General features: G+C 42.1%; 1 protein-coding gene across 5 annotated transcripts in view; it reads left to right on the top strand.

Annotated features, from left to right (window-relative positions):
- ADCY6 (adenylate cyclase 6) overlaps nucleotides 1-27,381 on the top strand; it is a 220,415-nt gene that overhangs the window by 151,943 nt on the left and 41,091 nt on the right. For all 5 annotated transcript variants that reach the window (XM_056562242.1, XM_056562246.1, XM_056562241.1 and 2 more), the window contains exons 4-10: nucleotides 9,372-9,521; nucleotides 11,227-11,348; nucleotides 11,745-11,856; nucleotides 19,884-20,011; nucleotides 21,772-21,930; nucleotides 22,062-22,203; nucleotides 24,189-24,317. In XM_056562242.1, coding sequence (XP_056418217.1) covers nucleotides 9,372-9,521; nucleotides 11,227-11,348; nucleotides 11,745-11,856; nucleotides 19,884-20,011; nucleotides 21,772-21,930; nucleotides 22,062-22,203; nucleotides 24,189-24,317 — 942 coding nt within the window. The remainder of the gene's footprint in view (nucleotides 1-9,371; nucleotides 9,522-11,226; nucleotides 11,349-11,744; nucleotides 11,857-19,883; nucleotides 20,012-21,771; nucleotides 21,931-22,061; nucleotides 22,204-24,188; nucleotides 24,318-27,381) is intronic.

Genomic DNA, 27,381 nt, shown 5'->3' with positions numbered 1-27,381 from the left:
ACTGCCACACACTGGGCCCCTGAATATATTACTGCCACACACTGGGCCCCTGAATATATTACTGCCACACACTGTACCCCTGAATATTACTGCCACACACTGTGCCCCCTAAATATAATATTGCCACACATTGCACACCCTGAATATAATACTGCCACACACTGGGCCCCTGGTATATTACTGCCACACACTGGGCCCCTGAATATATTACTGCCACACACTGTACCCCTGAATATTACTGCCACACACTGTGCCCCCTAAATATATTACTGCCACACACTGTGCCCCCTAAATATAATATTGCCACACACTACACACCCTGAATATAATACTGCCACACACTGGGCCCCTGAATATATTACTGCCACACACTGGGCCCCTGAATATATTACTGCCACACACTGGGCCCCTGAATATATTACTGCCACACACTGTACCCCTGAATATTACTGCCACACACTGTGCCCCCTAAATATATTACTGCCACACACTGTGCCCCCTGAACATAATACTGCCACACACTGGGCCCCTGAATATATTACTGCCACACACTGTACCCCTGAATATTACTGCCACACACTGTGCCCCCTAAATATATTACTGCCACACACTGTGCCCCCTAAATATAATATTGCCACACACTACACACCCTGAATATAATACTGCCACACACTGGGCCCCTGAATATATTACTGCCACACACTGGGCCCCTGAATATATTACTGCCACACACTGGGCCCCTGAATATATTACTGCCACACACTGTACCCCTGAATATTACTGCCACACACTGTGCCCCCTAAATATATTACTGCCACACACTGTGCCCCCTGAACATAATACTGCCACACACTGGGCCCCTGAATATAATACTGCTACACACTGTACCCTCTGAATACATTACTTAAAAAAATAAAGCGAGCACTTAACACAATGTAACTCCAAGTCAATCACACTTCTGTGAAATCACACTGTCCACTCAGGAAGAAACACTGACAATCAATTCAAATGCTATTGTGCAAATGGAACAGACAACAGGTGGAAACTATAGGCAATTAGCAAGACACCCCCAATAAATGAGTGGTTCTGCAGGTGGTGACCACAGACCACTTCTCAGTTCCTATGCTTCCTGGCTGATGTTTTGGTCACTTTTGAATGCTGGCGGTGCTTTCACTCTAGTGGTAGCATGAGACGGATTCTACAACCCACACAGGTGGCTCAGGTAGTGCAGCTCATCCAGGATGGCGATCAATGCGAGCTGTGGCAAGAAGGTTTGTTGTGTCTGTCAGCGTAGTGTCCAGAGCATGGAGGCGCTACCAGGAGACAGACAGGCCAGTATTTCAGGAGACGTGCAGGAGGCCGTAGCAGGGCAACAACCCAGCAGCAGGATCGCTACCTCCGCCTTTATACAAGGAGGAGCACTGCCATAGCCCTGCAAAATGACCTCCAGCAGGCCACAAATGTGCATGTGTCCACTCAAATGGTCAGAAACAGACTCCATGAGGGTGGTATGAGGGCCCGACATCCACAGTTGGGGGTTGTGCTTACAGCCCAACACCGTGCAGAACGCTTTGCATTTGCCAGAGAACACCAAGATTGGCAAATTCGCCACTGGTGCCCTGTGTTCTTCACAGATGTAAGCAGGTTCACACTGAACACATGTGACAAACATGCCAGAGTCTGGAGATGCCGTGGAGAACGGTTTGCTGCCTGCAACATCCTCCAGCATGACCGGTTTGGCGGTGGGTGAGTAATGGTGTGGGATGGCATTTCTTTGGGGGGGCCGCACAGCCCTTCATGTGCTTGCCAGAGGTAGCCTGACTGCCATTAGTTACCGAGATGAGATCCTCAGACCCCTTGTGGAACCATGTGCTGGTGCGGTTGGCCCTGGGTTCCTCCTAATGCAAGATAATGCTAGACCTCATGTGGCTGGAGTGTCAGCAGTTCCTGCAAGAGAAAGGCATTGATGCTATGGACTGGCCCGCCCGTTCCCCAGACCTGAATCTGATTGAGCACATCTGGGACATCACGTCTCGCTCCATCCACCAATGCCACGTTGCACCACAGACTGTCCAGGAGTTGGCGGATGCTTTAGTCCTGGTCTGGGAGGACATCTCTCAGGGGACCATCCGCCACCTCATCAGGAGCATGCCCAGGTGTTGTAGGGAGGTCATAAGGGCACGTGGAGGCCACACACACTACTGAGCTTCATTTTGACTTGTTTTAAGGACATTACATCAAAGTTGGATCAGTCTGTAGTGTGGTTTTCCACTTTGATTTTGAGTGTGACTCTATATCCAGACCTCCATGGGTTGATAAATTAAATTTCCATTGATAATTTTTGTGTGATTTTGTGATCAGCACATTCAACTATGTAAAGACGAAAGTATTTCATACGATTAGTTCCTTCATTCAGATCTAGGATGTGTTCTCTTAGTGTTCCCTTTTTTTTTTTTTTTTGAGCAGTGTATAATACTGCCACACACTGTACCCTCTGAATATAATACTGGGCCCCTGAATTTAATAATGCCACACACTGAGCCCCTGGTATATTACTGCCACACACTGGGCCCCTGGTATATTACTGCCACACACTGGGCCCTTGGTATGTTACTGCCACACACTGTACCCCTGAATATATTACTGCCATACACTGTGCCCTCTAAATATAATACTGCCACTCATTGCACACCTTGAATATAATCCTGCCACACACTGTGCCCCTGGTATATTATTGCCACCCACTGTACCCCTGAATATAATACTGCCACACAATGGGCCCCTGGTATATTACTGCCACACACTATGCCCCTGGTATATTACTGCCACACACTATTACTGCCACATGCTATTCCCTGCAATATTACTGCCACACACTATGCCCCCAAATACATTTTCAACAAACACTGTGCCCTGTACTGACTAATTGTACCTCTGTGCCCCCAGAATTAATGATGCCACTGTGCCCCCAGAATTAATGATGCCACCGTTTCCCCAGAATTAATTATGCCACTCTGCCTTCAAAATTAATGATGCCGCTGTGCCCCCAGGATTAATTATGCTACTGTGCCCCCAGAATTTATTCCACCGTGCCCCCAGAATTAAGGATTCCAATGTTCCCCCAGAATTATGCCACTGTGCCCCCAGAATTAAGGATGCCACTGTTCTCCCCCCCCCCCCAGAATTAATTATATCACTATGCCTTCAGAATTAATGATGCCGCTGTGCCCCCAGAATGAATAATGCTGCTGTGCCCCCATAATTATGTTACTGTACCCCAGAATTAGTTATGCCACTATGCCCCCAGAATTAATGATGCTGCTTGGCCTCCAGAATTAATTAGCCACTGTGCCACCAGTATTAGTTAGCGGATGTGCCCCTAGAATTAATGAAGCCACTATGCCCCAAGAATTAATTATGCCGCTATGCCCTCAATTAATTCTGCTGTGCCCCCAGAATTAATGATGCCACTGTGCCCCCAGAATTAACCTGTTAAGGACCAAGGGCGTACCTGTACGTCCTGGGTCCTTTCCCTTCCTGCCGCACGCTATTAACCCTTTAGACCCGGCGTTCAAAGTTGATTGCCGTGTCTTAAGTGAAACTAAACTATCCCCGGCTTGCTCAGGGGGCTGTTCGGGACCGCCGTGGTGAAATTGCGGCATCCCGAACAGCTGTAGGACACGAGGAGGGTCCCCTTTCCTGCCTCCTGGTGTCAGATCGCTGAATGACTGCTCAATGCCTGAGATCCAGGCATGAGCATTCAAGCAGCAGAATCATCGATCAGTGGTTTCCTATGAGAAACCATTGATCAATGTAAAAGTTCAGTGTGTGCAGTGTTATAGCCCCCTATGGGAGCTATAACACTGCAAAAAAGTGAAAAAAAAAAAAAAAAAGTGAATGAAGATCATTTAAACCATTCCCTAATAAAAGTTTAAATCACCCCTTTTCCCATTTAAATAAAAATAAACATATGTGGTATCGCCGTGTGCAGAAAAGTCCGATTAATAAAATGATATCGTTGATTAAACCGCACGGTCAATGGCATACGTGCAAAAGAAATTCTAATGTCCAAAATAGCGTAATTTTTGGTCACTTTTTATATCATGAAAAAATGAATAAAAAGCGATCAAAAAGTCAGATCAATACAAAAATGGTACCACTAAAAACTACAGAACACGGCGCAAAAAATGAGCCCTCACACTGCCCCGTACACGAAAAAATTAAAAAGTTTTAGGGGTCAGAAAATGACAATTTTAAACGTGCACATTTTCCTTCATGTAGTTATAATTTGTTTTCAGAAGTACGACAAAATCAAACCTATATAAGTAGGGTATCATTTTAATCGTATGGACCTGCAGAATAAAGATAAGGTGTAATTTTTACCGAAAAATGTACTGCATAGAAACGGAAGCCCCCAAAACGGAAACGCCCAAAAGTGTTTTTTCTTCAATTTTGCTGCACAAGGATTTGTTAATTATGCCACTGTGCCCCCATAATTAAGGATGTTCCTGTGCCCCCACATGAACTTTGCCACTGTGACTCTCCAGCTGTTGTAAAGTACAACTCCCATCATGCACAGACAGGAGGTCATGATGGGAGTTGTAGTTCTAAAACAACTGGAGAGTCACACTTGGGGGAACACAAATTTTTACCTAAGCTTTTGCTCAGAGCAGATGATGCAGGCAGTGCTTATCGTGCTGCCTGCATCACAGAAGTGCCAGACGGCTGGGCAGGGAGCACAGCATTTCCTAGCTCTCGGCCACGGTTATTCATTTGTATCAGTGTCTTAGAGACACCTATACAAAGGAATGAGGGGAGATCCGGCTGGAGGTCCGGATGACTGGTGGCCGTGGTCCAGATCTGGACCACGGTCCGCCAGTTGAATACCCCTGGGCTAGAGCAATAAAAAAAGTACAAAGTGCAAAAAAAATGAGCGTTTGGACGGAGCTCAACAACGGAAGGAACAAAGTAGTGTGAACGCAGCCTAATACTGATTTCTGGGATTTCTGAATTGTCATCTTTATCCACCAATGATCTAGTCTTTATTAGATGTTACTGGAAAAAGAATAATATGGCAGTGCTGGATTCTTATTTAAGACCATATCTACATGGTTAACAGAGTGCCCTAGGATGTCAGTAAATTCCAATGTTTTATGCCAGACCCTTGAGAGGTCATCAGCATGGCCCTGGCAAACATGGCTTTCTTTTGGCTGCAGAGTGTTAATGTAACCCTTGTAAGGTTTTGTAGCCATTCATATAGTATAAATAGAGCTCTTCTCTCTATCATTTCTCCCACAGATCTTGCCTCATGGTTAATTTAGGATTTCACTATTTGTGGCACCGTTTTATCTGCTTTAAGTTTATACTTAATATCGGGTCTGGTTCCTCTGTTAGCAGATAAAGATTTTGCTGTGTAATTGCGGTGTCACATAGGCAGCCATTATCAAATGTGATACAATTTCCTTCCTATGTACAAGTGCCTGCATAGCTGTGTCATCCATTGTTGATGCAAAAGGCCATAGGCACAGAGATAACTTTAGGCTTTATTGTTATAGCAAATCATATTGTATGATTGAACCAAAGGGTGCCCAGTAAACCTTTTTTGACTTTTATTATTTGTCGGGGTACCCATCAAAATTAATTTTGACAGTAAGAACAGAACCACATGCTCTGCTGTTTTTGCCGTCAAAAGTGATTCCACCCCTGAAGAAATGTGCAAGTGCAGGTTTATGTAGCCGTAGTGATGCAACTATGAGTATTTTGGACCCATGAAAATGGTTCTTGGTCTCATTGTGTCTTTCATGGCAAAGATATGTCAGCAAAATGTCAGAATGGGATGCCGACATATCTGTGCATTAAAAGGCTTTATTGATTTTAATAGCCCCAAACATAGTCAGCTTTTTTAATAATTAAAAAGTGCAGTAAACCAAGCTTTTGTGTACAAAAAAAAAAACATGCAAATGCTCATAAAGGTCATTGAAATCAAAGGGGCCTGTGCCTGTCCTTGCACAGATACATCGGCACCCATTTACAACCTTTTCCGATGTATTCATGCCACAGAAGTCATAGTCGTGTTGTGAACCAAGCCATAGATCCATAAAAGGTTTCTGACTGACATTGCACCGAAAATTGCCATTCAGTATCTGTACAGCACAGCTTCATGCCTTGGATCTGTTTCTGCCCACTGTCATCTCACATCATAAAAGTAATATTAAAAAGCAGTTTCACATTATTAATATATACTAAAGGCCGTTTTTCTTTAGATTGATCTCCATTAATAGAGATCTGTGTAATGTGTGCCATAGAAATGATGAATATGTAAAGCAAGGGTAGGAATAATCTGGCACTACATGGTTCTTGTCTGTGTAATGTCATGTCATTGTGCTTTAAACAAAACATCTAAAACTTTGGCTTTAGCTTCTTCATGCCCATCACTGTATGTACACTTTCACTCTTGGCGTTATTTTTCACCCCAGGGGACATTCACAATTAAAGGATCTGCTGCAGACTTGATGCTGCGTTCAATAATTTATTTACATTGATTTTCTCAGTATCAGATCTGCAGCGGATTCGGTGTGTGTAAATGTACATTTATAGAGGACTTGTCAGCTAGTATTGGGACACTTAACTACCAATATGCGTTCACACAGCTGAGGTTTAGTGTCCCAAAACTGACAATGCTTTTTTGTAATAATGGACTTTTTGCTTACTGGAAGCAGAATTCTGGACTCACTTCCTTGGCTTTGGGCACGCTGTGCTGAGGGGACCTCACCTCTCCATTATTCATGGTAATAAGGCAAGGTGTACTGTCCTCTGCCTCATCGGCGCACACTTTCTCTTGCTCTGAAATGAGCAGATTCAGATCACTTCTACATGTGTGATCAATTGCAAATTCTCATGCCTTAGCTTTAATTATGGTGGACCAGCAATATATAGATTTTATCATGACATATTCTGGATTATCAATCATACTTAACTATGGTAAGAAATATAAATGTGGTCATTCCAATGTGTCCATCTGTGGAACTAACATGATTTGAATATTTGTGAATTTTCGTTTTGCACGTGAATTTATCAAGGCAGAATTTTAAATAGTTATTACCTGCAATGTTCTGGATACAAGTGCTAGCTACGAAACTGTTCTAATAGAATGTGTACAATAAAGCTGGCTAGCTGCCATATATAGTTCACATCCTATTTATGTTATCTGCAGGTAATAATGTGCACAATTTCTCATTTCAATGATTTCATTATTGTTCTGTCATGAGACAACAGCTTTGAATGGGTTACTGGCAGTGATGCTAAGATGATGTCTTGAATTATTATATTTCCATTACTTTCTGGATAATAAAGGGATTTTCCAATCTTATGAGGTGCTGGGACCCCCACAGATCATGAGCATAAAATGGCTCTTAGTCACCCAGCTGGGCAGGGACTCCGTTGATGTGATACCTACCGGCCATAAAGTGATGGTGTAGCCTTGCAATATCCCATCACTCTATGAGATACAAAGACCCTGTCAACCACTTGTGGACTACTGAAAGAGAAGGCAGAGATGTTTTACTATTGTCCTTGCCTTTCTGATATCTGTAGATGTAGTGATTTAAGTTTACCTGTCATTAACAAAAACTTTCTATATAATGTACATAATACTATAGGTATATTTGTAATATACATTGGTTAAAAATGTGTATATGTTTGTCCCTACAGCTATTGTCTGTGTCTCTCTGTGACAGTGCCAAATACAGGAAGTGTGGGTGGACAAACAGAGCTCTGTACACTGAGGACAAGCAGGGCTCTGTACACTGAGGACAAGCAGGGCTCTGTACACTGAGGACAAGCGGGGCTCTGTACACTGAGGACAAGCGGGGCTCTGTACACTGAGGACAAGCGGGGCTCTGTACACTGAGGACAAGCGGGGCTCTGTACACTGAGGACAAGCGGGGCTCTGTACACTGAGGACAAGCGGGGCTCTGTACACTGAGGACAAGCGGGGCTCTGTACACTGAGGACAAGCGGGGCTCTGTACACTGAGGACAAGCGGGGCTCTGTACACTGAGGACAAGCGGGGCTCTGTACACTGAGGACAAGCGGGGCTCTGTACACTGAGGACAAGCGGGGCTCTGTACACTGAGGACAAGCGGGGCTCTGTACACTGAGGACAAGCGGGGCTCTGTACACTGAGGACAAGCGGGGCTCTGTACACTGAGGACAAGCGGGGCTCTGTACACTGAGGACAAGCGGGGCTCTGTACACTGAGGACAAGCTGGGCTCTGTACACTGAGGACAAGCTGGGCTCTGTGCACTGAGGACAAGCTGGGCTCTGTGCACTGAGGACAAGCTGGGCTCTGTGCACTGAGGACAAGCTGGGCTCTGTGCACTGAGGACAAGCTGGGCTCTGTGCACTGAGGACAAGCTGGGCTCTGTGCACTGAGGACAAGCTGGGCTCTGTGCACTGAGGACAAGCTGGGCTCTGTGCACTGAGGACAAGCTGGGCTCTGTGCACTGAGGACAAGCTGGGCTCTGTGCACTGAGGACAAGCTGGGCTCTGTGCACTGAGGACAAGCAGGGCTCTGTGCACTGAGGACAAGCAGGGAAATTCCTCACTGAATTGTCGATTGATAATATTTTACAACAGATTTTAATAGTAGCATGGGGTTCATATTAATAAGACCACTAGTTACTACACTCGAATTACACTCTAGTATTAGGCTGGGTTCACACTACGTTTTCTCCCATACGGGAGCGCATACGGCAGGGGGGAGCTAAAACCTTGCGCTCCCGTATGCCTTCGTATGCGCTCCCGTATGTCATTCATTTCAATGAGCCGGCCGGAGTGAAACGTTCGGTCCGGTCGGCTTATTTTTGCGCCGTATGCGCTTTTACAACCGGACCTAAAACTGTGGTCAACCACGGTGTTAGGTCCGGTTGTAAAAGCGCATGCGGCGCAAAAATGAGCCGACCGGACCGAAAGTTTCACTCTGGCCGGCTCATTGAAATGAATTACATACGGGAGCGCATACAAAGGCATACGGGAGCGCAAGGTTTTAGCTCCCCCCTGCCGTATGCGCTCCTGTATGGGAGAAAACGTAGTGTGAACCCAGCCTTAATAAGTGGGCACCATTGTGTCATTCCTTTTAAATGTTATTGGACCCTAACTTTTTCATGTCTAGCTTAGTGATCTGGTTTGAGAATAACTGTAGATTGTCGCTTTTCCACTCACAGCAGGACAGCTGGATTTTATTTCCATCTGTAAGTGGACATGGTGGTAGTTACTCCCCGAACTGAATATAAATGCATTGCATTACAAAAAGTATGCTCTTAAAATTGACATTCATGTTTCTTATTCTTTTTCATGTTTTCTTTTCTAGTTAAGCGCCAACGTGCTGATCTTCCTTTGCACAAATATTATTGGTATTTGCACCCACTACCCTGCAGAGGTGTCTCAGAGACAGGCGTTCCAAGAAACACGAGGATACATCCAAGCTAGGCTGCACCTTCAGAGAGAGAATCAGCAACAGGTAGGTGTTAAATTGTAGCTATATGTCAACCTTGGAGCATGGCAGAGAATAGGGAGTAAAGGTGAAATTTAAAGCATCTGGGCCAAAATGCAAAATCTCTAAGGCCGGGTTCACACTACGGAATTTCTGACCGGAATTCCGGTCGTAATTTCCGCTGCATGAAGCTTAACATGCAGGTAAATGGGTTTTCCTTGAACCCATTCACACTAGGGAATTTTCTTGTTGGAATTTCCGACATCCAAAAATTCTGCCAGAACATGCTGAATGTTCTGGCTGAATCTGCTGTGCAGACACCAACATCTATGGGGACGGCAATGTATGCCTGGTCCTAGCCCCTGCCCTGGCTGGGCTCGGAAGCTTTGCAAGGTTGAACTTGGCCTAATAGGTTTCCACACCCGGCTGTGGGCCATTTACATTATTGGTGTCTAAAAGTGCAGTGTAGGCACCAGCACACAGATGTGACTGCTATCCCTGCACCCCTTTAGCTGCACTCTGATAGTGGGACAAGGGCAGGGCAACTAAAAATAGGATAAAAATATGCAAAGCAGCTCTTCTCAAGAAGGAAAAGAGCTTACTCACTAATGCCACCTATTGGAGGTAGCTTCCTTGTAAATCAATGCTAGACACCTTAAAGTGGTTAACCAGGATTAGAAAAATATGACTTTCTTCCAAAAACAGTTCCATGCCTGTGCTCAGATTGTGTGCGGTATTACAACCCAGCTCCATTCACTTCAATAGAACTTAACTGCAATACCATGCAGGACAAGAATGGCTCTATTATAGATAATCCCTTTAAAGAGCCTTGGAACATGACTAGAGTTAAAGGGGTATTCCAGGCCAAAACTTTTTTTTTATATATCAACTGGTTACGGAAAGTAAAACAGATTTGTAAATGGCTTCTATTAAAAAATCGTAATCCTTCCAATAGTTATTAGCTTCTGAAGTTGAGTTGTTGTTTTCTGTCTAACTGCTCTCTGATGACTCACGTCCCGGGAGCTGTGCAGTTCCTATGGGGATATTCTCCCATCATGCACAGCCTCCGGGACGTGACATCATCATTGAGCAGTTAGACAGAAAACTTCAGAAGCTAATAACTATTGGAAGGATTAAGATTTTTTAATAGAAGTGATTTACAAATCTTTTTAACTTTCCGGAGCCAGTTGATATATATATAAAGAAAGGTTTTGCCTGGAATACCCCTTTAATCAGCCAAACCAAATTCTGCCCTTTAATAAGAAAGCGTACCTATAATGACACCTAAGGCAACACTTGTTCAGTGGATTTCTGGGACTAATATTGATGGCATCTTATTAAAGGTATTATCCCTATCCACAGAACGGAGGATAATAGCTGAATGGTGTTCTGGTATTCCCTGAGTAAATTCTAAACTCAACTATGTTGAGAAGTCTCATAGCGAGTGAATGGAGCTGTGGCCAAGCATGTGCTCTCCATTTAGTCAGGACAGTGTTTCCCAACCCCTGTGCCTCCAGCTCTTGCAAAACCACATCTCCCAAAATACCTGGACAGCTGAAGGCTGTTAGGAGTTGTAGTTTTGCTGGAGACACACTTGTTGGAAAACATTGATCACCAGACACTGCACCATACATTTGGTAGTCCTTGACCTGAATGGGACTCAGCTATAATGTCAAATAACTGGTAGTGTGTGGTTTTGCTGTTCATATGACTCCCCTTCTCCCCTGTGCAGGAGCGCCTCCTGCTGTCTGTGCTGCCACGTCATGTTGCAATGGAAATGAAAGAAGATATAAACACCAAAAAAGAGGACATGATGTTCCACAAAATCTACATACAGAAGCATGACAATGTCAGGTAAATTGGAGCTCGCACTCCCCCCCCACCCATTGGGTCTTCCGAGATACAATGTTATGCACATTACAAGTTGTCGCCTACAAGTTGTCATCTGTTTTTTTTAGAATTATATGATGAAATGGCACTAGTATTCGTCAGAACCAGTCTGTTAAAAGAAGGACCTGTCAGCTAGTAGTTATTTCATTTTGTGAGTAATAAAGTGCCTAATAATGGCTGCATTCATAGTAACGAGGGAATGCTAGAACTCAAGCTCTGTGGTAGAAATGACTGGAGAAAGTTAAGTTGTCTAACATTTTTAGAACAAGATGCATAATCATCCATTGTATTAGACATGTCATGGTCTGTACTTCAAAAATTCACAGGGCATTGCTGATCTGACAGTCTCTCTCCTTGCAGTATTCTGTTTGCTGACATCGAGGGGTTCACCAGCTTGGCATCACAGTGCACGGCACAGGAGCTAGTCATGACTCTGAATGAGCTCTTTGCGCGTTTCGACAAGCTGGCGGCGGTAAGTCTGCTTCAATCAATATAAGGTTTGTGTCAGTATCATTGTATGTAAAGCTCCCCTTCATGAAATACTCCACTGCAGCCTATCACAGTCCTGTCTTGAAAAGAGAGGTCTGTCTGGAAGAGCTGCAGATATTTTTTATATTGGTGTGCACTTGTACTTATGGTCATATATACTTTATATTTTGGTTTAAAATATATATTTAAAGTTGTCATAATTTTAATGTCCAAATTGTTAAAAGCTATGGATGTCTTAGAAAATTTTATTTTATTCTTGTCTTGTGTACTTTCTCCATAGGTCCTTATAAAAAAAAGTGCTTAGTTTCTCTTGTGCAGCCTCAACAGTTAGTTGAGTGAGCTCTATCTTCTCTGTACACTTGTACACAACCCATGTGATTTTTCTCCTGCACACTTCCATTTGTGTGCTTTCCTCCCTATCTTCAGCCTGTGTGAGCTGTTCTTCTAGCCCCCCCCCCCCCCAATCTGAGCTGTAATCCTCTCCCCCTCTATGCTGCTATCTCCCACTCTGAGAATGCAGAAAGTCCATCTGGCAGATTTATCTGATAATTCTAAGTAAGCAGCTAAATGGAAGGACATTTTAAGGAACAAATGAACATTTAAAAGAATTCAGTGCAAAGCCTTTAATTTGGGGGAAAAATGTGTCAGTGGGATTAAAACCATATATAGTGTTCCAACAGCCAGAGTGGAAATTAATGGGGAGTTATCTGAGAGTTTTCATCTAAGTAGGGGAACTAGACAGGGGTGTCCCCTATCCCCTATGCTGCTTGCTCTTTTTGTGGAGCCTTTGGAACGGAGGATTAGAGATACTAGCTGTTTTTTGGGCTTCGGAATAAAAGGAGATAAAGAAAAAATTCTTCTATATGCCGGCGACTTGGTATTATTTATTAGAGATTGTTACCTGCCCTCTACTGCACAACTTCAACTCCCAGCATGCCCTACTGTAAGGGCATGCTAGGAGTTGTAGTTGTGGGGCGGGTGACAAGCTTGTCCCCTGCCACACTACTACAACTCACAGCATTCCCTTACTGTAAGGGCATGCTGGGAGTTGTAGTCATGCAGGGGGGGGGGGCAGGTAACAAGCTTGTTACCTGCCACACAACTTCAACTCCCAGCATGTCCTTACTGTAAGGGCATGCTGGGAGTTGTAGTCATGCAGGGGGGGGGGTAGGTGACAAGCTTGTCATTTGCCCGCACATCTCCCGCACCACATGACTACAACTCCCAGCATGTCATTACTGTAAGGGCATGCTGGGAGCGTTTTTTTTTTCTTTCTGTTTAATGTTAATAAAATGGTTAACAAGGGCTTGTGGGGGAGTGTTTTTGGAATAAAAAATTTTTAAACGTGTTTTTTTTAAATTTACTTTACAGGCTTAGTAGTGGAAGCGGTCTTATAGACGGAGTCCATTACTTAGCATTAGCCCCAAAAACAGTTAGCGCTAACCCCTAATTATTACCCTGGTACCAACAGACCCGAAGCATAAAAAATGGCGCTCCTGGGCCTAGGCGGTAACAGCTTGGCGTTATTTTGGCTGGGGAGGGCCAGTAACAATGATCCTTGCCCACCCTGGTAACATCAGGCTGTTGCTGCTTGGATGGTATCTGGCTGAAAATAAAAATAGGGGGAACCTTATTTTTTATTTTTTATTTTTTTATATTTAATGATTTATGTAAAAAAAAAAAAAAAAAAGCATAAGGTTCCCCCCCCTATTTTTATTCTTTTATTCTCAGCCAAATACCGACCAAGCAGCAACAGCCTGACGTTACCAGGTTGGGCGAGGACCATTGTTACTGGGCCTCCCCAGCCTAAATAATCTCAGCCTGTTAAGCCTAGGCCCAGGAGCACTATTTTTGTCGCTCCGAGCCTGTTGGTACCGTCACCCCTGTGGCAGTGAGTAGCGGGGTAATAATTGGGGGTTAGCGCTAGCTGTTTTTGTGGCTAACTCTTAGCCCCGGCTTAGTAATGGACTCCCTCTATAAGATGGCTTCCACTACTAAGCCTGTCAAGTAAATAAATAAAAAAACACAACACATTTTAAAAAAAAAATTTATTCCAAGAAAACACTCCTCCAAAATCCCTCGTTACCCATTTTATTAACATAAATTAAAAAAAAAACGCTGGTCACTGTACTCCTCCAAATCTAATCTAGAGATGAGCGAACTTACAGTAAATTCGATTCGTCACGAACTTCTCGGCTCGGCAGTTGATGACTTTTCCTGCATAAATTAGTTCAGCCTTCAGGTGCTTCCGTGGGCTGGAAAAGGTGGATACAGTCCTAGGAAAGAGTCTCCTAGGACTGTATCCACCTTTTCCAGCCCACCGGAGCACCTGAAAGCTGAACTAATTTATGCAGGAAAAGTCATCAACTGCCGAGCCGAGAAGTTCGTGACGAATCGAATTTACTGTAAGTTCGCTCAACTCTAATCTAATCCACAGGATACACAGATCTGAAATGAGATGTAAAAAAAAAATAAAAAAGGAATTAATGTTTGTACATTTATGGGAAAAAAAGGGTTACATATATATATATATATATATATATATATATATATATATATACACACCGTATATACTCGAGTATAAGCCGAGTTTTTCAGCACGATTTTTCGTGCTGAAAACACCCCCCTCGGCTTATACTCGAGTGAACTCCCCCACCCGCAGTGGTCTTCAACCTGCGGACTTCCAGAGGTTTCAAAACTACAACTCCCAGCAAGCCAGGGCAGCCATCGGCTGTCCGGGCTTGCTGGGAGTTGTAGTTTTGAAACCTCCGGAGGTCCGCAGGTTGAAGACCACTGCGGCCTTCAACATCATCCAGCCCCCTCTCACCCCCTTTAGTTCTGAGTACTCACCTCCGCTCGGCGCTGGTCCGATCCTGCAGGGCTGTCCGGTAAGGAGGTGGTCCGGGCTGCTATCTTCACCGGGGAGGCCTCTTCTAAGCGCTTCGGGCCCGGCCTCAGAATAGTCACGTTGCCTTGACAACGACGCAGATGCGTCGTTGTCAAGGCAACGGCTCTATTCCGGGCCGGAAGCGCGGAGAAGAGGCGCCCCCGGTGAAGATAGCAGCCCGGACCACCTCCTCACCGGACCACCTCCTTACCGGACAGCCCTGCAGGACCGGACCAGCGCCGAGCGGAGGTGAGTACTCAGAACTAAAGGGGGTGAGAGGGGGCTGGATGATGTTGAAGGCCGCAGTGGTCTTCAACCTGCGGACCTCCGGAGGTTTCAAAACTACAACTCCCAGCAAGCCCGGACAGCCGATGGCTGCCCGGGCTTGCTGGGAGTTGTAGTTTTGAAACCTCTGGAGGTCCGCATGTTGAAGGCCGCAGTGGTCTTCAACCTGCGGACCTCCGGAGGTTTCAAAACTACAACTCCCAGCAAGCCCGGACAGCCGATGGCTGCCCGGGCTTGCTGGGAGTTGTAGTTTTGAAACCTCTGGAGGTCCGCATGTTGAAGGCCGCAGTGGTCTTCAACCTGCGGACCTCCGGAGGTTTCAAAACTACAACTCCCAGCAAGCCCGGACAGCCGATGGCTGCCCGGGCTTGCTGGGAGTTGTAGTTTTGAAACCTCTGGAGGTCCGCAGGTTGAAGACCACTGAGGGCGAATGATGAGAAGAGGATGATGAAGGGGGGGGGTGTGGGGATGATGAAGGGGGGTGGGGATGATGAAGGGGGGGTGTGGGATGATAAGGGGATGTGTGGGATGATGACAAGGGGATGATGAAGGGGGGATGTGTGGGATGATGACAAGGGGAGGATGAAGGGGGGATGTGTGGGATGATGACAAGGGGATGATGAAGGGGGGATGTGTGGGATGATAAGGGGATGTGTGGGATGATGACAAGGGGATGATGAAGGGGGGATGTGTGGGATGATAAGGGGATGTGTGGGATGATGACAAGGGGATGATGAAGGGGGGATGTGTGGGATGATGACAAGGGGATGATGAGGATGTTAATGACGGGTCTGGATGATGACAGGGGGGGATGAGGTATTTCCCACCCTAGGCTTATACTCGAGTCAATAACTTTTCCTGGGATTTTGGGTTGAAATTAGGGGTCTCGGCTTATACTCGGGTCGTCTTATACTCGAGTATATACGGTATATATATATATATATATATATATATATATATATATATATATATATATATATGTATATATATATATATATTTATATATATATATGTGTGTGTGTGTTTATAAAAAAAATGTATCCCACTTTTTTTCAAAGCTGCAAATTTGTGTTCTGAAGTAATTTAATTGTTTTTTGCTTGTGTGTGCTAAAAAGATGATATTCAAAAGTAATTTATTGGTTTTTGCTTATGTGGGCCAAATTTATTAACCCCCTGTGATAATATTATAAATATGTCACACATAAGCAATCCTAAAGCAAAAAAAATACCTACGGAACTCTTACCAAAGCAACAATGGTAAATAGAAACATAGAATGTGTCGGCAGATAAGAACCATTTGGCCCATCTAGTCTGCCCAATAATCTGAATCCTATCCAATAGTCCCTGGCCCTATCTTACATGAAGGATAGCCTTATGCTCATCCCATGTATGTTTAAACTCCTTCACTGTATTTGCAGAGACCACTTCTGCAGGAAGGCTAAATGTCCACGAATGTTTGTGTGTGTGTGTGTTTATGTGTGTGTATGTTCCAGCATCACTTCCAAATGGCTAAGGATATTAATATTAAACTTGGTACACGTTACTTATATGTCAACAACAAACATAGGATAGATAATTTAACCCATACCCACCCCCATTTGCAAGAGTCAGGGTTTTTTGTTTAAAGTCCCATACAAGTCTATGTGAAAGTCCATGTGAAAAAATGAGCGAACTTCCAGTAATTCGAATCGTCACGAACTTCTCGGCTCTGCAGTTGCTGACTTTAGGAGAGAATCTCCTAGGACTGTATCCACCTTTTCCAGCCCACCGGAGCACCTGAAAGCTGAACTCATTTAGGCAGGCTAAAGTCAGCAATCGCCGAGCCGAGAAGTTCGTGACGAATCGAATTACTGTAAGTTCGCTCATCTCTAATTGAAAGGCCAATGCAAATCTATGGGAAATGTATGTTTCAGCATAACTTCTGTATGGCTGGAGGTATTTTGCTAAAACACATGTTGGTCACATGTTACTTATATGTCAAATAAAAATATATATTCGTTAAATTAACCCTAACCTACCCCCTTATGTGAAGGATAGGGTTTTTGTTTGAAGTCCCAATCAAGTATATTTAACTTCTGGTACCTTACTCCACAAGCTCCGCTCTGCATTTCCTGGTGAATGCGTTAGTCCATCTGGCAAGCCACACCCCTCCCGCATTCCATGCCCGATCTCACAAAGTTGTGCCTACTCTTTAAGCCACATCCCTTTTATTTTCAGTGTATAATATCTTCTTCACAACTCAGCCCCACCTGAGGACAGGATATAAGGATTAGAAATGGGGATTGGATATCAGAACAGTATATTGGAATGGGATATGAGGACGGGTTATGAGGTTGGGATATGAAGTTGTGATATAAGGGTTGTGATATGGGGTCAGTATATGAAGATGGGATATGAGGTCTGGATATGGGGACAGGACATGAGGTTGGGACATGAGGACAAGATATTAGGACAGGATATGAGGTCGGAATATGAAGAAGGGATTTGGGGTCGGGCTATGGGGTCAGGGTTTGAGGACAGCATATGAGGACAAAAGCTTCCTCCTTTGTTGCTTTTCCTCTCCCGCAAGGATAAGTAGGAAAAACCGGGCACTTAGCTAGTAGAAAATAAAGAAAAATAAAGATTTGGGTAGCTCTAAAACCAAAATAATGACTTATGGGTGCCAGGTGAGTACTAACGTGGAAGTTGTGTATTCCATACAACCTAAACAATAATATAGGTAGGTATATGCACAATCATGTGTATATAGAATATGTATTCCTCAGGGCTGGGCTTGATTATAGTATATTTTATAAAAGCTTGTATATCAAAAATAAATATTAAAGAAATGTGTGTATATGTACAATATGTATATGTGAAAAATGTAAAAATAATAATAATACAATAGGATTCGGTTAAATATTAATATATACAGACCAAGTCCTATTGTATTATTATTATTTTTACATTTTTCACATATACATATTGTTCATATATATACACCTTTCTTTAATATTTATTTTTGATATACAAGCTTTTATAAAATATACTATAATCAAGCCCAGCCTTGAGGAATACGTATTCTATATACACATGATTGTGTATATACCTACCTATATTAGTAGAAAATAAATGTAAGATTTGGGTGGATTGGGACCATATATGGCGTATCGACTCGCACTTGTAAAAATCATAATTCTTCCAATGGTGCTGCATTATTTTAGGGTGACTCCCATATGGATTAAGTATAGATTTTTCAAGGAATTAGAAAGGAAAATAAACAGGTTGAATTGGGGCCAAAAACAAGTTAGACTCAAAAGCCGTTTTTTGAACTCAATACTGGAAAAGGGGGGCGTTAGGTCTCCCCAATTTCCTCTATTATTATGTAGCTACACTGTTAACATATGTTGCACAAGAAGGGGTAATATCTTAGAAGTATTAAGGAATAAGGGTTTTAAGGATAATAATAATTTTGAATCATTAGAGAGTGGAAAATTAGGAAGGAAAGAATGGAGGAGGAATTACACAAGGAGGAGGAGTTTACAAGCACTTGGTATGGAAGAAAACAAGGAAATTGGGGTTAAAGGGAGTTTAATAGTCACACACATTTGGGGGAATGAATATTTAACTGAATTTGTAAAGATCACTAAGTTTATAGATTGGGGAGAAAAAGGTATTAAATGATACCTCTGGGATCTACAACTTATCCCCTATCCTTTGCATAGGGGATAAGTTTTAGACTGCTAGGGCCCCCTGCAATCTCCCGAATGGAGCCCCGGCTCCTTGCATGGAACAGGCATTTTCGACCACTATCCTTAGAATAGAGGATAAGTTGTACATCCCGGAGGTATCCTTTAAACTGAAATAGCAATTATTCGAGGAGGGTAAACTAAAAAAAAAAAAAATGGTCCTAGCTTAGGCAGGAGTTTGGATTAGAGGAAAATCTAATTTTTGGATATTGGCAAGTTAGAAAATTCGGGGATAAAGATAATGGAAGATGGCAAATTGAATCACATGAAGTTATAGATATTGTCACAGAAGCACGAGGTAGGATGGAGAAATGTACTAAATGTTTATTACACATCAGAGTGTTTCACAAATATATAAATATAAAATGAAATGGAGTGAGGATTTGGGGGAGATCACAGAGGAAGAATGGAAAATCATATTTGAAGATTTAAAGAATGTAAAATGTCATGATTTCCAAGAAGTTTTTGTAATATTAATTAAAATGTATAATAAAAAGTTATCACTATCACAAAAAAAAAAAAAAAAAAAAAGAGTTCAGCGCAAAGGTGTCCACAGTCTTTAATATATAACTTTTTGTGTCTATGGGTTTCTACCTATGGTCTCCATGCTCGTTTAGTGGCAAACATTAAAAATGAAAACAACTTGGCTGCTTTAGAGATTGTGCCACACACAGTCTACAAATTTCCAAATGGCTGAGCATGAGGAGGAGGCCCCCTGGTGAGGTTTGGCAGGCTGCTGCTCCCCTCACAAGCACAATATAAACATATTTTTTGGTTGCCTAACATTCTGGCATTCTAACTTTTCCTTGGAGCTTGTTCTTGTTGGATATGATTTCACGGTTCTTCTAATTATGTTACTGAGTCATGGTTTAATAATTTGTCTTAAATGGTTCCACTTTTTTTTTTTTTTTTTTTGCGAAAATAATATCTGTAAAAATGATGAAGAGCTGAATATAGTTGCAGCCCAAGGGGTGTAAAACTAAATTTCACTTGACAATGGAGTTTTTGTACCTATGAAGGTGACTTCTCTTCTTCTCTGAGCTGAATATATTGCAATGCATTCTTGCTATGTATTTTGATAATTTCATAACTATCTCTTTCTATTTTAAGGAAAACCACTGCTTGCGCATTAAAATCCTTGGGGATTGTTACTATTGTGTCTCTGGATTGCCTGAAGCTCGTGCCGATCATGCTCACTGCTGTGTGGAGATGGGAGTTGATATGATTGAAGCCATCTCGTAAGTGGACCTATATCTAAAATGTACTTGTGACTCCAGTCATTTGTTATTATGGCAACATTTCTAGAATATACATGGTGTTTGTTTATTTATTTTTATTTTATTTTTCACGTATGGGTTTTCTCCTTTGCACATTTGTAACTTATTAGAATGGTCCATTGACAAGTAGAAGTTAATCATGAAAGTGTCACCCTGTTGGCACATCCAGAGATCAGAAATCTGTTTATCCAGAAAAATATTTTATGTTTCAAACTGGTTAGGTTGGCAAGAGTAAATAAAAAAAGAAGAAAAAGTGGTATGCGCAGCTCACAGCAAACAGATTGCGAGGTTAACTGAGAAATTCTCTCACCCAAGAGAACAAGAAAAATAAAATTAGAAAAAAGAAGGTACTCAGTCCTCAGCAAACTAATTCAAAATTAGGTAATATGATGGATGGTTCAAAAATTTGGAAAAAAAATACAAGTTTCCAAATCTAACTATAATTTATTATATGCATAAAATCAATACAGCAAATGTATGAATAATATATATAAATCAGCCGCAAGGCCCTACGGCTGTGTATATTATAAATATATGTATATATACCTGGATAGCAAAAAATAAGTTTATAATAATGTAGACAAATTGTATAAAAAAGATAATAACATAAGAATAACTAGAACCAGTCCGGCAAAATCAAATGAAAAAATTTTTAAAAAAAAATTAAATTTATGGCACAAAACCTGCAGATAAAAATTGTAGAACAAGTCCTGTTATCACAAAGTAACAGTTCCCAATTGTTTCATGGAATTGTTGCCAATCCTGTAGATGAATAAACTGTAACAAAAAAAGTCCCAGTGGAAAAATGGTAAGAATAGTAAGAATAAATCTTGTAAAAATTAATCTTGTATAGTGAATGGCAACAAGCCAAGTTCCACATGAGGAGCACCAGAAATAGGGTTAACACATCAAGTTACCGTATATACTCGAGTATAAGCCGAGTTTTTCAGCACAATTTTTCGTGCTGAAAACGCCCCCCTCGCCCCCTTATACTCGAGTGAACTCTCCGCCTGTCAATCCCTTCATCAGTGGTCTTCAACCTGCGGACCTCCAGATGTTGCAAAACTACAACCCCCAGCAAGCCCGGACAGCCATCGGCTGATGACGAAGGCCGCAGTGGTCTTCAACCTGTGGACCTCCAGAGGTTTCAAAACTACAAAACCCAGCATGCCCGGAAAGCCGATGGCTGTCCGGGCATTCTGGGAGTTTTAGTTTGGCAACCCCTGGAGGTCTGCAGGTTGAAGACCACTGATGAAGGGATTGACATGCGGTGATGATGAAGGTGGGATGATGACGGGGGTCTGGATGATTACATGGGGGGGGGATGATGTATTTCCCACCTTAGGCTTATAGTCGAGTCAATAACTTTTCCTGGGTTTTTGGGGTAAAATTAGGGGCCTCGGCTTATATTCGGGTCGGCTTATACTCGAGTATATACTGTATCACATAAGGAGCCTGGCAGGCTGAGGACTGAGTACCTTCTTTTTTCTAAATAAAAAAAGATCTGGTTCTCCCCTGCCACTAATCCCTGCGAGCTCAGATTGGCAGTCCTGCTGCTCATAGCTTCCTGTTCTCTATTCTGACATATAGGAAATTACCCAAGTTTTGTTAATAAGGCTGGTGTTAGGTTATGTTCACATCTTTTTTTACATGTGATAGATATGAAAGTATCCTTATGCTTTTCTTTATAATGCCTTGACAAACATGTCTTTTTATCACAGGTTAGTGAGAGAAGTAACAGGGGTAAATGTGAACATGCGAGTGGGAATACATAGTGGACGAGTTCACTGCGGTGTGCTAGGCCTGCGAAAGTGGCAATTTGATGTATGGTCTAATGATGTGACTCTGGCCAATCATATGGAAGCTGGTGGTAAGGCGGGGTAAGTGCAACTTCTCATTCTTGTATATATCTTGTATATTTCTATATTGCCGATCAATGCAAACAACATATAAACATTATCTTTAGTTTCTACTTTTGTGTTCTAAGTGTCCCTTATTTACTCCTCTTTAGGCGGATACACATCACAAGTGCTACATTAAATTATCTGAATGGAGATTACGAGGTGGAACCTGGTCATGGAGGAGAGAGAAACGCATATCTCAAGGAACATGACATCAGAACGTTCTTGGTGACGGGATGCAGCCAGAAAAGGGTAAGACAGAGGCACAACCAATTTAAAGACCTCAACAACAACAAAAAAGCTGTACCCCACTTTTATCTGTTCATTTTTATGTTGATAGTAGCAGCTCATACAACAATGTGATTTAATATGGATGATACATTTCAGTTGTATTAAATTATAGTCAGTAAAGTACAGTGTGCTCATCACTGGTCATATTCCACATCCATTCAGATCATTTTCAGAAGGGATAGCATTAGAAACTTGGAAAATTCTAAATACAAGTAGCCAGTATTAAAGGGGTATTCCAGGGAAAACTTTTTTTGTATATCAACTGGCTCTAGAAAGTTAAACAGATTTATAAATTACTTCAATTAAAAAATCTTAATCCTTCCAATAATTATTAGCTGCTGAAGTTGAGTTGTTCTTTTCTGTCTGGCAACTGTGCTCTCTGCTGACCTTTCTTCTGGTCTCGGGAACTGCACAGAGTAGAAGAGGTTTGCTATGGGGGTTTGCTTCTACTCTGGACGGTTCCTGAGACAGGTGACATCAGAGAGCACTTAGACAGTAAAGAACAACTCAACTTCAGCAGCTCATAAATTCTCAAAGGATTAAGAGTTTTTAATAGAAGTAATTTACAAATCTGTTTAATTTTCTGGAGCCAGTTGATGTATAAATATTTTTTTTTTCCTGGATAACCCCTTTATGATGTACTAACTTAATAAAATGAGAGACAGCTTTGATCGAGCTTGATATAGTTGTCTTCCTTAAGGGGTACTCCGGTGGAAAACTTTTTTTTTTTGTTTAATCAACTCGTGCCAGAAAGTTAAACAGATTTGTAAATTACTTCTATTAAAACATTGTAATCCTTACAGTACTTATTAGCTGCTGAATACTACATAGGAAATTATTTTCTTTTTGGAACACAGAGCTCTCTGCTAACATCATGACCACAGTGCTCTCTGCTGACATCTCTGTCCATTTTAAGAACTGTCCAGAGTAGGAGAAAATCCCCATAGCAAACATATGCTGCTCTGGAGAGCACTGTGGTCATGATGTCAGCAGAGAGCACTGTGTTCCAAAAAGAAAATAATTTCCTATGTAGTATTCAGCAGCTAATAAGTACTGCGAGGTTTAGGATTTTTTAATAGAAGTAATTTACAAATCTGTTTAACTTTCTGGCACCAGTTGATAAAAAAAAAAGTTTTTCACCGGAGTACCCCATTAACACCTAAATCTTTTCAGGGGTGGAGGAATAATAACAGCAGCAATTATTTGAATTATTTGAGCTATTAAAGGCTCCCAAAAGTTGGAGTTAGCACTGCACCCTGTGTTATGTACATGCAATGGAGAAAGTAAATCCCTCAATCTTTAAACAAAAAAAACTATAATTTTCAGCCAGAATAAAATAACAAAGCAGATGGCACTCTACCCCTATCTTTAGAAGACGTCGAACTTCATCTTTATTAGCTCCATAAAAAAGGAGCAGGTTGGGTAGATACACTGACACAAACTGTTTAGGCGACAGCCGTTTCATGTTTCACCTTGCGCTTTCTAGAGTGGTCATCTTCTAAAGATTGGAATGGGGGCCATCTGTTTTTCCTTTCTCTTTTGGCTGACTAGAATAATTTGAGTTTTGTGTTCTGCATTCACTGCTGTTTAGGTTTTCTGAACTTTTTTTGTCAGGCAGAATAGTTACAGCGATACAAAATGTATAGTATAATTTAATGTTTCACAAACTGGTAAAAATGTATTGTCACCATATTTTTACAGCCCTGCAATATATATATATATATATATATATATATATATATATATATATATATATATATACTGAGCTGTGTGAATGCTTGTATATTGTGGGATAAGATTGCAGCAGATAATCAGTAGTTGAGCACCTGTGATGAGACACGTGTATTTGCCCGTTGTTTTTTTTCTTAGTTATCATGAAAATGTGTGCAATGAACCGTTCTTGTGTTAGAATTGTAAAAGGTGTTTTTGTATGTTCTTGAATTCAGAAAGAAGAAAAAGCCATGCTGGCTAAACTACAAAGGGCCAGAGCGAACTCAAATGAAGGTCTTACACGAGTCTGGGTTCCTGAAAGATCTTTTCCGCGCAACAAAGGCTCAAAAGCATTTCGGCAAATGGTAATTGTTAAACTATAAACCATTGGTAAATTAGTGTCAAGGTCAAACTGTATGGGCTTACAACAAGAAACACTATACAGTGACCCCCCCCCCCCCCCCCCCCCGACTTACGATGGCACCGACATACGATCATTTCAGAGGCCATCGCATGTTGAAGGCAGCATCAACATACGATGCTTTTGTATGTCAGGGCCATCGCATAAACGGCTATCCGGCAGTGCTGACTGCTTCAGCTGCCATCGGATAGCCGTTTATGGTGCCCCGTGTGGTCCGCTGACGATCACTTACCTGTCCTTGGGGCTCCGACGCATCCTCTTCGGGATCTCCTGCATCGTCGGCGCTCTCCATCGTCCTCATCATGTCGCTGCGCACGCCGTCCTGTGATCCAGTAGGAGCGGCGTGCGTAGTGACGTGATGGCGGTGACGGAGAGCGAGGATGCCGGGGAAGCAGAGGCCTTGCTGGAGCGACAGCGATGGAAGGCGACATCCAGGGCAGCGGTGACGGTCTGGAGCGGCGGGGACATGTGAGTATAACTTCCAATACCAGTGGTCTTCAAACTGCGGACCTCCAGATGTTGCAAAACTACAACTCCCAGCATGCCCGGACAGCCGTTGGCTGTCCGGGCATGCTGGGTGTTGTAGTTTTGCAACATCTGGAGGTCCACAGGTTTTAGACCACTGTCCTATACTTTACATTGCATGGATCCCTCAATATACGATGGTTTCCACAAACGAAGGTCCATTTGGAACGGATTACCATCGTATGTTGCGGGACCACTGTATATATCAACAATTCAATTGTCATTCTTTACAATGTCACATCTGGCTGCCCTGGTAATTTTCCCCTTAGGCAAAATCCCAGGTTTTCTCCTGTAATTTTCAGGAATTTCTGAAGCTAAATCCATTTTGTTGTTGTTTTTTTATTTTATTTTTTATTTAAAAGATTTTCCAATAAACAGTTAGACAACAACAAATGTATTTACATTTAGAAGTACTCATGGTGGTAGTAGAACATAAACCACCAGCTGACTATTTCTGGTGCCATTCCAACAATGGCGATCCTAGTGTTTTCTTTCCCCAAATAGAAGAAACTTCTCAGCCAACCACTTGCTGCAGAGGTGACCCCCCCCCCCCCCCTCTCCTCAAAGCATCTCTGTACTTGTCTCCCATAGAGCACATATGTGTTTGCATTGGTCGGCAACCATTAATAACCGTATTGATAGCATGACAAGGTGTGTGAGTGTTTTTCTGCAAGTGGTGCTCATAATTGATGCTTAACCCCTTAAGAACCACTGGTTCTTTCATTTTTTCCTCATCACTTTCTAAAAATCATAAAGCTTTCAATTTTGCACCAACAGACTCAGATGAGGGCTTATTTTTTGCGCCACCAATTGTACTTTGCAATGCCATCAATCATTTCACCCAAAAATTTTCCGCGAAACCAGAAAAAAAATATTTGTGGGGCAAAATTGGAAAAAACCCGCAACATTTTGTAACTTTTGGGGGCTTCCGATTCTACACATTGCACTTTTCAGTAAAAATGACACCAGATATTTATTCTGTAGGTCCATGCAGTTACAATGATACCCAATTTATATAGGTTTTCTTTATTTTACTACTTTAAAAAAATTATAACTACATGCACCAAAATTAGTATGTTTAAATTGTCCTCTTCTGACCCCTATAACTTTTTTACTTTTCAGTTTACGGGGTGGTATGAGGCCTCATTTTTTTTGCGCCACAATCAGAAGTTTTCATCAGTGCTATGATTGTTTTGATCTGACTTTTTGATCACTTTTTATAAATATTTTTAGGGTATACAGAGTGACCAAAAATATGCAATTTTCGAATTTTTTTACGTGTACGCCATTGACCGTGCGGTCTAATTAACCTTATATTTTTATAGTTTGGACATCTACCAATGCTGCGCTACCACATATGTTTATTTTTATTATTTTTACATAGTTTTATATGGAATTTAAAAGGGGGGGATTTTAATTTTAGGAAGGGGTTATGTTAATGTGTGTTGTTTTATTTTATATTTTTTTTATTTATTTATTTTTTTTGTTACTTTTTTAAACTTTTTTTTTTTTTTACACTTTTTTACACTTTTTTACACTTTTACCATAAATTGTATGGCGTGAAAACGAAACCTTCCAAAATTAGCAAAATTGCGTTTTTCTTTTTAATTTCCCCACAAAAATAGTGTTTTTTGGTTGCGCCATACATTTTATGATATAATGAGTGATGTCATTACAAAGGACAACTGGTCGCGCAAAAAACAAGCCCTCATACTAGTCTGTGGATGAAAATATAAAAGAGTTATGATTTTTAGAAGGCGAGGAGGAAAAAATGAAAACGTTAAAATTAAATTGTCTGAGTCCTTAAGGCCAAAATGGGCTGAGTCCTTAAGGGGTTAAATATGACCAATTACTGGTGTCAGAACCATATTATATGATAGAACTATGATCATAACAGGTTAAAGGGGTACTCCGGTGGTCAACGTGTTTTTCCATTTTTGACCCTATTTGTTTTGTTTCATTTCCATTCTTGTTGTTCAGGCAACTCTATTTCCGTTCTTTGTTGTCTTTTTATCCCCCACTTTGTTTTCCTATCTTTGCTTCTATTTCCTGTTTCTTGCTGTGCTGAAAACTACAAATCCCAGCATGCCACATGCCTTGCTGGTTTGTGGTGGCTCCTTTTTTTTTGTTTGTTTGTTTGTTCCGCCCTTTACCCACCCTACTATTTTCCCGGGTCGGCCCCCTTATGCACAGCACACTAATATAATCAGCCCTGGTTGGGATACACTGGCATACACACACAAAAGGGACTACAACTCCCAGCATGTGTCATTCAGGGGTCTTCAGTATAACACCAGCATGCTGCCTCTGTAGTCTCCTGGGGGTTGTAGTTCACCACACCTCTGTAGGGCATATACCAGTGTTTCCCAACCAGGGTGCCTCCAGGTGTTGCAAAACTACTACTACCAGCATGCCCGGACAGCCAAAAGCTGTCTGGGCATGCTGGGAGTTGTAGTTTTGATACAGCTGAAGACACCCTAGTT

Source organism: Hyla sarda, chromosome 2 (genome assembly GCF_029499605.1).
Source record: "Hyla sarda isolate aHylSar1 chromosome 2, aHylSar1.hap1, whole genome shotgun sequence".
NCBI classification, from domain to species: domain Eukaryota; kingdom Metazoa; phylum Chordata; class Amphibia; order Anura; family Hylidae; genus Hyla; species Hyla sarda.
The sequence above is the reverse complement of the archived record's forward strand: the minus strand, read 5'-3'. Positions and strand labels throughout refer to the sequence as shown.